Genomic DNA, 12,788 nt, shown 5'->3' with positions numbered 1-12,788 from the left:
AGCACTCTTCTGTAGGTTGTGCTGATTATTGCTTTGTGCTGCATGACTGTGATTTTTGGCATGCAGTGTCACATACCAAATTCCCAAAATAAAGTGCTACATGATATTCTAAGAGCTCTTAGGAAGCTTTAAAAAGGGATTTGTCCGCTGAGTGGGTATCTCTTCTGGAGAAGCCAAATGATGCAGCAGGAATGGTTTAAGAGGAGGAAACTTTAGTCAGCAGATAATTAGTCTTTTTAAATAAGCGCAAGGGGAAAAAAGAAAACCTTCCATCAGTCTCGTGTTTGTAAAAGTTGTCAGCAATCCTGCTTTGATTGTAAAGGGTTTTACAGCCATATGTTTGAATAGCTAAAACATCTGTTCGGCAACATTGTGAAATCCTTGTGTTCGGCACCCCTGATAAGGGGGACTGCTGAGCGATTGGCTCGTAGAGGCTCTACAGGCAGCAAGGGCTGTACGTACAGTGGTCACCGCTTGCCTTTCCTCCTCCTGGTCAGAGGAAAACGTAGGAGACAGCTACTATTTTACGCATGATTTTCCTTTGAGAGGGGCAGAGCAGGAAGTGCCTAGGAAATGGTTCACGACAGAAACCTGGAGTTGTAAATAGGACAGAGGAGGAGGAGGAGAGCTCATGGGTGCAGTTTGCGAACAGTTGAAATACTGATACCACAGCAGCAGAGGAAAACCAGACTTCTGAGAGAGCGAGCACGTCCCAAGCCATCCCGATGGAAGGAGAGACGGTACCCGAGGCCAGGAGAGCAGCCGGCAAAGCCACGCGGATCGCCCTCGGCATCTTTGTGAGCGGCACCGTTGTGCTGGGCGCTGCGCTTTTCTTGGGTAAGTGAAAAGGTCGAGGCTAACCTGAACGCAACCCTCCCCAGCCTGTCTGCTTGGTGCCAGTGTTTGTGCTCCACGACGTGTTTTGGTGAAAATCTTGGTCTCTTCTTCTTTCCCCCTCATTTTGTATTTCTCCTGAAATGGAAATGTGTCAGGAAAGGGATTTGTTGTGGGAACACTAGAGCTGGAAGGTGAAACGTGAGCTCACGCAACTTTTTGAATGCTGAATTTAAATTTGGATACTTAGGTGAATGTATTCTAGCCAGAACTGGGTTCTTTCGCAGAATGGGGAGAAATGGGTGAGATTACGCGTAATCAGCAATGCTGATTACGAACTCACAGATTGTGACCAAGCAGAGAAGAGAAAGCAGTGTTGTGTCCTGTAAGAACTTGCAGAGACAGATCCTCTTTTGGGATAATTCAGCCGAACTTTTCATTTCTTTAGACCAACACAGATTTCCCTGGACTGGAGGCAACTTAGCCTCTAAGCACGTCTTGTGGTTCCCTCTGATCCTTTATGATCTTGTGATCTTGTTTGAAAGGTCTGCTTCGTTTATAATCACAACAGAGAAAATGATGCCAGGTTTTCTATAGAATATTTAAAGCACCAGGCTCACACTTGGTTAGTGTTTTTCTACTCTAGAGTAAATTCTACAAACATTTGCAGGCAAGTAACTTGTGTGTGTGTGAGTAACCCCACTCAGTTCAACAAAACTCTTTATAAATGTGAGCAGGATTGAATCTCCAACTTGTTAGTGCAAAATACTGTTTCTAGATGAAAAATAATGTTTTTCACTTAAAGAATACAATATCAAACACCAGGGAGTAATGGAGAGACCTTACTTCTTTTTTTCAGCACTAGATCATTTGTTTATTGCTTGTAAAAAGCAATAGACATGTACCACCATGGCTTGTCGGACATAGAAGTGCTTTATCCATAGACCAGATGTGAAAATTCAAGCAAATATATTAGTTTTTAGAGATAGTTTTCTAAGTGTGTTGAAGCCTATTCCGTAGCCAGGGATTCAGTGTCAAAATTTTCATTGCAATAACTGCTAAGAAAATAAAAATGCTGGCCTTGGGTCAACCAAAATGTTTTTAGGATTTGTTTGGAAATTGTCTGAGGTTTTCAACCAAAATAATAAAGGAAAAAAGTTAAATTATTTTGGCTTAATGTTTTGTCGATGCAATGTTTCCATGTTTCATTGTGACACTGTGTTTTGTTTGTAAGTTTGAGTTTAACTCTTTTTTGGTTTTGTTAAACTGTAGAAAAGGAGACCATTATTTCTGGTCATGTGAACCATTTCAGGCACCTCAAGATGATCTTTTTTCTTCAGTTTTCCTTTAATCTGCAAAACTTGCTCTTTCTGGTAGACCTGAAACAATTTCCCTGCAATTTTCCAGCCTGAGTGAAACGTAGCCTTCTCCTGCTTCTCTTGTTTCTTCTTCTCAGAGTTCCTACAACTCTAAGAGGAATCTGAGAGAATCGCATATTTTTATTTGCTGTTACTTGCTCGTACCGGCTGTAGCCATACCATGACTTCAGCGGGGAGCTACCAGGGGAGTCACTTGGCATCACGCGGGGTCCTGCCTGCAGCTCTCTGGACAGTGGTGCGGGCTCTGAAAGGACAGGAGCCACCTCCTCCTTGGGAGCTGGGGCCAAAGCAAAAGGAAGAAGATCGCTCTCCAGTTCCCTTGGGAAGAAGTCAGGCAGCTTTGAACCTCAGTTTGGTAGCCTCTTCTCCTGACTTGGTAGCCCTTTGGACTTCTCAGATTATAGGAACATCCACATTATTTGCGTCTGCATATTTGTATGCCTTTTTCCCTATCAGATTGGGGGGGGGGGGGACGACACTTAATTACAGTGTATATTTGCTTAAGAATCTGGAAACAGGCTTATGAAGGAAGAAGCTGGGACACTGAGTGTTACAACCACAACTGTAGGTAATAATGTAATGGTTAGTTCTCTTGACAACAACAAAATGGCAAGAGAACAAAACCAGGCAAAGTTTTCCAATCAAAATCAGCTGTTAATTAAAAGGGAAACATTACTGCCAAAGAATTTTTTTTTTAATTTGCTCTAAGGATGAAGTTGTAAATGGAACAAAACCAATTGAAATGGTATTTTGCTTTTGTTTGTAAGTATCGAAACCATGAGGGCTACTTCAGGTTCTTTACTGATTCTTTTTCGTTTTCCTTCATTTTCCATCAAGTGCAAAAGAACTAAATGGTGTCTGGGATTTTCCCTCCTTTCTCTGCTTTGTTAAGAAAAAAAATCTAGCAAACTTTCAAGACCTGGATGGGTTCTAAAAGGCTAACTTTAAAACGGGAAAAGGTGAATGGGGAGGAGTGCAACACTTAATGAATAGGCGCATTATCCATTATTTGTATTTCACGTGGCTCAAAATTGTATTCTGGAGACCTCCACTTCTCTATTTTCTACTGTTCTTCAATATTCCGATTACAATCTTTATATGCCTCAAAATCACGTGTATTTCTTGGCTAATTTACAAGGGTTGTTGAGGTGGTGTGTTCCACTGAGTCAGTGCACGCTTTGGTAAAGTCCAGAAATAGTTTTAGATTCTCAGTTTTAAGAACATTTGATTGAAATCCAGCCATTTCTGTCATTAATTGTCATTAAAGCTATGAGGTTGGAAGAGATGAAACAGCTTTATATTAAATTCTAGGTTTAGATTTTTTATGGTAAAATTTTCCTGTGCTGAAATACCATTTCACATTTTCCTATCCCTTTTGAATAATATATAACTACAGGAGAAATCGCTTTATAACTATCAGCACTGGTAAAGCTACAATACCTTAATATATTCCATTGTTGGTTTTTCTGTGGTTTTTTTTTTTTTTTTTGCTTCTTTATTTTTGCCACGGACTGAGTTACTAAGATAATGGATATAATGAGACATTTCTTTATGTCTGCTGAGCACATCTACTGAGTCTTATTTCATCTACCCCTTGGGACTCTCCCACCCTCATCCCAAGTATCAATTATCTGCATATTTGCTGCCTGACAGCAGTGTCTGAAATTAGCAATTTCTATGCTTAAGTTTCAGTGGCAGCTGTAATACACGTTTTTAAAAGATGAGCAAAATTAACTGACAATTTCATCGTTCTTGTCAGCAAGGTTTTTGGAAGCAAATACAATTACAATACTTTGGGCAGCCAGTTCAGACAGAAACCGCGCTGTGCCTTATCAACCACAGCTATCCCCGTGCCCATTGCTATCTGGTTTATTCCAGGCTGGCATAAGGGGACCCTGAAAGCGTCCCGTTGGTGCTCAGTCGTGCCGGCGGGACCGGGCAGCGCGGTGCTGCTGCAGGAGGAGGTGCAGCAGGGCAGCACGAGCCCCGCAGCTGGGGAGGAGCTGTGCAAGCCCTGCAGAAGGTGGCCAGGTAGCTCCACGTTGCGTTGCCGGCTGTGAAAGGTGCGTCTCTGGAGGACGATGGCGACAATGATTAATGGTTTGTGTTGTGGTGGTGCTCGCTGTCAGTAAGGCTGAAGTGCGGTCACTCCAGGCACCATGCAAATGTACGCCGAGAGATGGCCCTTGCTCCGTGCTGCCTACGAGCAGACAGAGGAAGGAGAAAGCAGGCACAGGAGGGGAAAATTAGTTGTTACGAGCCGCAGTATTTACTTAATATACATTCTAACTGTTTTAAATCAGTGTAGTCTGAGATGCATTAGGGCCAGAGCTTGTGCTGGCATTTGAATGATCAAGTACACAACATTTAGCTGCAATGGTCAAAATTCATTACAAGTGATCTCATTATGGTTTTCCATTTTGCAGTTAGCCAAGGTCTTATAAAGTTTCATCCGAAGCAACAGTACTGCTTGACCTCAGAATGCATTGAAGCTGGTGAGCAACAATTTTATCCTCTCTATTATACCATGATTACAGTATGTTAATGAGATATTTATACTGTTTAATTTTTTTCCGTGGTACATTTTACTCAGAAAGCTCCATTAATAATGAGGGGGAAAAAACCTCCAAACTTGTAAAAAAGTCACTGTTTAAGTTGCTGCAGATCTGTTCATTTTCTGCAATTAAAATTCAAGTTTTAAATTGTTTTAACTCTATTCTACGCATGTTAACTCAAAGTTTCCCATAGGGTTTATTTATTTTTTTTAATAGGAAACAAAATGTTGGGTGACTTGACCTTCAGGTGTATTTTGTTGTTTCCTTCCCAGTAGTCAGAAAACTAGCAAGTGAATTGTTAAGCACAGAGATGCTTTAGGGCCAGATCTTGCACAGACTTGCACAATTGTAACGTGGTGACTACGACTCAAAATCTGCAACTATTTCCATCTTGGCAGGCTCTTTTCCCCATGCAGAGATACATGTGGTAACCCTTATAGAGCTGGGACGTCTATTAGTATTAAATACAAGCTAAAGGGACCAGGCTTGATAGGACCTGAGAGACCCCCATTTTGCCCTGGTCAGTTTTGATAGAGTTTTGCTCGCACTAAATCAGTGAGAGTTTTGTCACTCAGTGTAATGAGAGCAAAGATCAAACAATACTTACCACATCCGGAAATCTGCCCCTAGAGCTGCTTTACTGGAAACAAAGTGGACATTGTGTGAACTTATAAGAGTATTTATTTCAATTCTGAACCATATTCAGCTGATACTGTGAGGTGTTTGGCTTGTGCTTGAAATCCTGACAAATTCTGTGGGGCTCCATAAACGGAAAAATTTGCAGATCTCAACATTACAGGGATGTTTCTTGCCATTCTGCTTCCTCTCTGCCCTGCGCTGACAGTGCTCTTGGCCACCCTGGGCACCACCCTCCGGAGCTGATTCTTGAATGAGCGCAAATATCTAAGTAAGGTGGGATGACTAATTGAAACACTACCACCCCCAAACCCCCAAGAAAAATAAAAAAGTGTGGGGGCTTCATCTTGAGCTTCAGAACAAAAAAAAAGTCACTTAAGTTTGAATCTGAATTGACTTTCTTCTTCTCACGTGCACACCAAATAACATGGATTTTTTTGTAAGCTCAGCGGAAGCTGGGATTTTGCACCAAGGCAGACTTGGACACCTACATGACCTGACTGGTTTAGCTCAGAGTGCTCTGTGTAGTGACTACATAGTGTCTCGAGACCTGAGCCCTGCCTTGCTGAACAGCTTTTCAGGAGTGATAGAAAATTGCCAAGGACTAAAATGTCTTCAATGCAGTCAGTTTGAGAGTTTCTAATGTGAGAGAGAATTACAGCTGAGACATAAAAATATCACAGGAAGAGTTACTCTAAGTGGATGAAGAAGAGTTACTGGATTCTAGAAATAGTACCATGAAGTCCGTAGAAGTTACCAGATTTCCTGCTAGGATTTTTAATCACTTATTTGGATAAGACTCAAAACACATGGTCATTTAGCCAAAAAATGTCCAGTATCCACATATTCCGTGTTACTTGACCCCTGTAGATTTCTGCCACAATCACTATAATGCATGAAAGGGATAATGATTTTAAACTAAAAGGGGGTAGATTCAGACTAGATATAAGGAAGAAATTGTTTACAATGTGGGTGGTGAAACACGGGAACAGGGTGCCCAGAGAGGTGGTAGATGCCCCATCCCTGGAAACATTCAAGGTCAGGTTGGATGGGGCTCTCAGCAACCTGATCCAGTTGAAGATGTCCCTGCTCGTTGCAGGGGGGTTGGAGTAGATGACCTTTAAAGGTCCTTTCCAACCCAAACGCTTCTATGATTCTGTGATTAGATACTCAAAAGCTATTAAGTCTGACTTGTCAGACTGATCTCTCTCTTACTAGTCTTACCTGTAATAGCAACTGGTAGGGATGCAGTCACAAAATGGAGCTGAAAATACTACAGTTATCTTTTCCAAGGAATAGTAGATGAGAACTTGATTTGTTTTCTTGTGCAGCTATTCAGCTAAAGGTAAACAGTGCGTAATTTCTGGAATGCTAATTACAATCTCCCTGATATGTATTGCTACTAAATTCCACAGGCAATTAATTCTATCATGGCAACAACGGAGAGTCTGTCTTCAGGTGTCTGGCTCCAGCAGTTCACGTTCCTGTAGTGCTAAGTTCAGCCGTCATTGCTGTACGGCACTCAAGAACATTCATTGCAGATATTTTGTCTTTTTTTTTTTTTTGCTTCTCATGTAGGCATTGTTAGATGCTAGAGAAGCTGGGTCATATTCTTGCTGCTCTTTAAAAAAATGGCAGAGATCAGGGCACACATCAGTCCTAGGACAGCAAGGCTCAGCTTGCAAGTGAGGTCAGCATCACGTTGCAGAGACTAGTAAATGTTAATCACCATTTCTGGACTGTAGCCTCATGTAGTTCTCTGTTTAGGAAAAAGTGTTCCACAAAATCTATGTGGTGTCTTTTTTACAGCTGCTGGCATCCTAAGCAAAATAAATCAATCCGTAGATCCATGTGAGAACTTTTATCGATTTGCATGTGATGGCTGGATATATAATCACCCTATTCCTGAAGACATGTCAAACTATGGTGTTTATCCTTGGCTGCGACACAATGTGGACCTCAAACTAAAGGGTAAGTATGTCATTTCTGAAAGTGTTTGGTTGGCTTGTCACTGTAGCTTGTTAATTGGCTGGTTTTGAAATGAATAAAGACTCCATGCCTTCTTTCTGATCATTGATGCCCAACTTGATGTTCTCCTTTAAGTATATTTTTGTTGGTTTTTATTGAAAATAACATTGAGAGATAGTGAATTACAGCTGAAACAGAATTTGGGAGGAAGAATACAACTGCTGGAAATTCTACCAGTTAAGAATGGAGGGATGAAAGGATAGTCCTTACACCAAAGGAAAAGGCGAGAGCAGTTGAACTCTTTCCCCCTTGCAGTAGATGGGTAGACCAGAGTGCAGGAGCACAGCATGCACATTTAAGAATGTACCAGATCCAGACAAACATCAGTCTAGGACAGCAGTCTGTCTCTAACAGTGGCCAATAGCAGGAAAAGAATATAATAAGGCAAAACCAGAGTGATATTTTCCAGTATACTTACCTAGCTCTTGACAGGAGGCAATTTACAGACTTCCGAGAGACGGAGGTTGTTTGGGTATTGTATTTCCTTCACGTTGCTGTTCAAGCTGCCATTGAAGTACCTGAGCTATCATCAGTGAAACAGAAGGCTGCTTAAGAATGTGTGTCTGGAGGAAAAAATAGCCCCGGGGTGGAAACGTGTAGGAAGAGAGGTATTTTAATCTGCGTGTGACTTGACTTTGTGCTATACTCTGCAGCCAAGGCCACCTCATCAGGAAGCTGTGCAGACCAGCTGGGGAGAAAGGGTGATGATTATTGTTGGGTAGGAAAACCCTGCCAGATTCTTACAATCTTAGCTAAGAGCGATTCGTGCAAAAGAAGGGACATGTGCAAGATTTATTATTGTTGGTGGTGTGCTTGAGCATTGCACACCTTGAGCATATTATTGACCTATTAGTGGACATAAGAGCCTGCTTTGAGCTCACCACAGAACAGAGGGCAGTTTTAGGATGTTGTGCTTAAATATAGCATCTATGTCTCTTAGATTTTCTACATATGTGTGTGTGTAGGTATCAAAGCCCTTCTCTGCTTGCTTTCTTATCGTATTCAATTTTCGCATCGTTAAGTATTTTAAAAGCTGCATTCGGTTTCAGAATATGAGTTTGGAATTTCAGCATAGGATATGATCTGATGACTGCTGTTTTAAGTTTGCTGAAGATGTCACAACCAAAGGAAAAAAATATTTCAAGTTACGCCTGTTTCAAGTTACGCTTTGCATTCTAATTGTTCTGCTGCCAGAATTGGGCTGTATTAGAGAACTGCACATCCTGCATGAACCACAGCCACAAAGAAGCCAGTCCTAATTGAATATAGAGTAGCAAGCTGTGACTCTCATCCTTAATTTCCTCTTTTTACAGAGCCTAATGAAGGACATCATGCTAAGCCACATTTTTATATGATTTTCTTACTGCAGTCCCTTTAGAAGTTGCTAATCAATAGCTAGGAAAATACAAGACAAAGAAAGAAACATCTAAGTGAGAAGTATTTGCTTAATGGAAACTCCATATCAGAAAAGGGGTGTAATGAAGTGCCTGATAACTACTTTAATAGGAGGCCTCAACGCTTCCTTGGCATGGAACAGGGACAAAGATGTGAAACGTTCGGTGGTGTGGAGGAGCTGATTTAATATAACATCTGTCATCTCCTCCGTAACTTTTTACTTAATAAAGTTTCCGAAATATATTCTTGGTAATTAAAAAAGGAAAAGAAAAAAAGTGCTGGATGTCAGCGTTGGTAGCTGAAATAACAAGGCATAACTTCAGCCTCTGTGTACATTTGTGTCTTAACTTGAGTTACTTCAATAAATTAGCTTGACACTGAGTTATTCATTTGTGGATGACCACAACCTTGCTATCAAAAGTTTTAGCAAGATCAAGAACTCTTGCATGGAGGAACATATATACGGCTGACCAGCCCTTGGAAGTCAGTTTAATCTCTCCTTCCTAAAGAACTCTTAGTGGAACTTTGTACTTCATTGTAAATGTCCCTATTTGACACTCAGTAGATTAAAAAGGCCCCAGTCTTTAAAGAGCTGATTATTACGCAAGTTCTATGTTCTGAAATATTTATCATATTAAAGAAAACTATTAATCTTAAAGGGATAACATGGCTTGGCCAGAAAGCCACATTTTTCATATTTTATATTCTTTGATGGTGTGATATAGATGGAAGTATTTATTCAGGCAATATATTAAAAAATGATGTTACTTAAAATAAATTATTTGAACATCTAATCTGTTTTCTGGTCCCTGAATGTTCCTGAGCCTTAGGCAGAAAGGGAGTTTGGGTATTTGTGCAAAGACCTGTGCATGGCCATGGTTACACAAGGGTATATTCAATCTTCTGGAAGCTTCATTTTTTGTTCAGGGGCAATTGCTATGGAAGAAGATCTTCCACTTCATAATGGAGAGCGAGTGTAAGAATTAGTTTTGCCTTACCAAAAAGTGGTAAGTGTAGCTGTATAATGTACTGAACCCTGCATTAAGTATTACCAGGTTTGAGAGCAAAGCTTTTTTTTTTCCTTTTTCTTTTTTTTGAGGTTGCAGACACACAAGAGCATACGACTTTGCAGGTGTCAGCTTCAAGAAAGGGTAGAACATTTTCTGTATCGGTGAAGGTTTTTAGTGCTTTAATGGGGAATTCCAAAGAAAGGAATGGCAATGGGTCAATGGAAAATGGCTGAGAACTACTGGGTGGTAGATTTTTTGCCTGCATATCTCTGGTTGATTGAAGGAACAGGACAAGAAACGTTCATTTCAGGGTTCTTCTAGATTTGCAAAACTTAATGTGACAGTTAAAAATCCTATTTTTTTGTAAGATTTGGGTTTGTAATGGGGTAGGAATATATATATATATTGCTCCTATGGCTTTTTCTAGCTGTCTTAGGATGGATTCAAACTAAAATTATATCATCATTTCCCCTTTAATTTCTTTTCCATCCTTTGTTTGAGGGTCACTTGGATTTCTTTTTCTTCTCTCAGAGGAATCCATAAACCACATGTGTAACTCACTTTGACCTCCTGGCTATATAAAATGGATAAAATCCTAGCCTGATAAAAGCAGTGGTAGGTCTTTCCTTGGATGTCAGCAACAGCAGGATTTCATGCGTTGTGGAGGAATGTACAGAAGACAATTGTAGATAGCCAAAGATAGGTCAAAAGCAGAGACTTGTGGTTTTGGTTATGACCCAGATCCAGGTAATGGACATCTAATATTGAGGTTAAAATTTCTTGGTTCCTTATAGAATGTCCTGGGGAGGACCAAGGTACTCCTACATCCAGTTAACTATTGCTGGCTGGACCAGACAGTCCATGACTTGAAGCCAGCCTTTCCTTTGCAGATACACTGCGGGCATGTTAAAAAGTGCCTCTCGTTGGTTAAGAGCAAGCACTTTTAGTGCCGATGGGCCTCTAAGGAAGCTCTTGGAGTCCGTCAGAATGGAAAAAATGGTTTGACTGTGGCACCTTTTGTATGAACAAAAGCTATCTCAAACTGTAACTGTTTCAGCCTTATGTTGGGTCAAGATTGCAATGTCTCTGTGTTATAATAAATGTTTTTCACTTACCATAAAATTTCCTGCAAAGCTATTTGTGTTCCTGCTGAATTTTTCCATTTTGATTGGCGACCTTAATTAAGAGTTTAGGAGCACTATTTTCTTACCATTGAAATGCAAGTGGCTTTTTGTGAATAATTCAGAACTGGAAGTCTGAGGCAAGTAAATCAGTGCCTATTTACCTGTGGTGAATGTTGATCGTGAACCAAGCAGTTTCTTTCCCTTTCTCTGAAGTCTGCAAACAATGATATACAGCTGGTTTTTTTGTTTTGTTTTGTTTTGTTTTTTTTCCAAGTGACCATGCAGGAAGCAATAAATTAAAAAAAAACCAAACACAAAACTACGCAAACATTCCTAAATCTCAGCACTGCAAAGGAGCTCATTTAAATTACGTGACTCATTTGTGAACATGTCTTCCAGGCCTTTTAAATTTAATTTATGTCTGTGGAAACCAGTTTACAGATTAAGTCTCCATACTGATCCTGGCCCAGTGAGACACCTACTTCAGACAAATTTGCTGCGCTAAGCTTTCTAGCATGGCTATTTTCTGAAAACCAGTCAATTTAAAGTGAGAATTTCCAATGTGGCAAAGAGAAAGAAATGGAGGCCTTGTAGGAGGATATGGTGTGTGGGTTTTTAAAGAACATCAGACAGACAGCAAACAAAATAACTTGGCAGTGTAGCCTACTTTTCCCAAGATAATCTGCAATGGTTTTCTTTAGAAAATAAATTATTTTTTTAAGTAAAACCAGTTGAGGTAAAAATATCTCAGTATGGAAATTTATACTATTTGACCAAAGGACATTTGACCAATGTCCTTTCAGACAAATCCCAGAAATTGGTGTTGAGCAGCTGCTGTTGTCATTGAGTGGCTGCTGTCCTGCACAGAGGACCCTGTGCCACAGGGATTTAGGGCTGGTGTCTCTTCTCCCACCCTTAAACAGGTGCTCAGTTGGGACTACTGGGATGGCTTGGATGCGGCCCATGAAATCTGTAATGTAGCTGCTGACGCTCATCCCTAGGTTTCTGTATTAGCTGACCCATCTTTTGTGATTTCTTCCTTCAGAGGTAGATGGTTGAGAGCTGTCCCAAGTAAGAGGGAGAATACCAGCAGTAATTAAAAAAAAAAACAACAAACCTCAAGGGGTATTTATGTTATTGCCTCCAGTATCTTCTTGTTGGATAGCTGCTCCTGGATAACAAGATAGCAGCAAACAGCAACAGCGCTTAACGCTGTTTTGCTTGGTCTTTTCTACTACAAATGGATCTCTTTCCAATGGTGCAGACATTTTTTTTTTTTGGTGGTCCAGATCTTTCCTATAGTGGCTTATTCATCTAAATGTAAGAAAAAACATAAGTGGCACAAGTCAGGTAAATCTCTCTAGGCAACAAGTTAATAGCTTTTTGGTAAAATGAAGCACCTGAGTCAAAGGTGGAGAAGCCAGGACTTTTTCCAGGCTTTGTGGCTGCTCAAAATGAAAGTTGTATTTGTAATGGGTGATTTTGGGAAACCGTGAGTACAGAAAGGAGATAATTTTGGTTCCTAAATGAGGTTTTAAGGCAGCACAGTAACAGAGCCACAGGATTCCCACAGCATCTCCCCGGTCGGGAGACCAGAGCGGCACCCTCCTGCGAGCCCTGCGCTGGAACAGGAGCGGGGCTTACGACACGCTGCTGTTCCACATGCGGCACAGTATTCCCCCTGAATTTACAGTGAACCTCTGTTTTGGCTGTTGCCTGCAGAATGATGATATGTTCATATCTGCAGATATTGAATTTCAAAATTACTATATGACTGTACTTTGGACTCGTAATTTTGCAGAAAGAGGATTCATACCTTGGAAGGCA

The 12,788-nt window shown here is 40.7% G+C and overlaps 1 protein-coding gene across 1 annotated transcript in view; it reads left to right on the top strand.

The window, feature by feature from the left end:
* Nucleotides 1-162: 162 nt before the first annotated feature.
* PHEX (phosphate regulating endopeptidase X-linked) overlaps nucleotides 163-12,788 on the top strand; it is a 116,285-nt gene continuing 103,659 nt past the window's right edge. The window contains exons 1-3 of the mRNA XM_075521218.1: nucleotides 163-837; nucleotides 4,640-4,708; nucleotides 7,214-7,375. Of these exons, the coding sequence (XP_075377333.1) occupies nucleotides 726-837; nucleotides 4,640-4,708; nucleotides 7,214-7,375 (343 nt within the window). The 5' untranslated portion in view covers nucleotides 163-725. The remainder of the gene's footprint in view (nucleotides 838-4,639; nucleotides 4,709-7,213; nucleotides 7,376-12,788) is intronic.

The sequence above is a fragment of the Mycteria americana genome, chromosome 1, assembly GCF_035582795.1.
Source record: "Mycteria americana isolate JAX WOST 10 ecotype Jacksonville Zoo and Gardens chromosome 1, USCA_MyAme_1.0, whole genome shotgun sequence".
NCBI classification, from domain to species: Eukaryota; Metazoa; Chordata; class Aves; order Ciconiiformes; family Ciconiidae; genus Mycteria; species Mycteria americana.
This window is presented reverse-complemented; position numbering and strand designations above follow the sequence as displayed.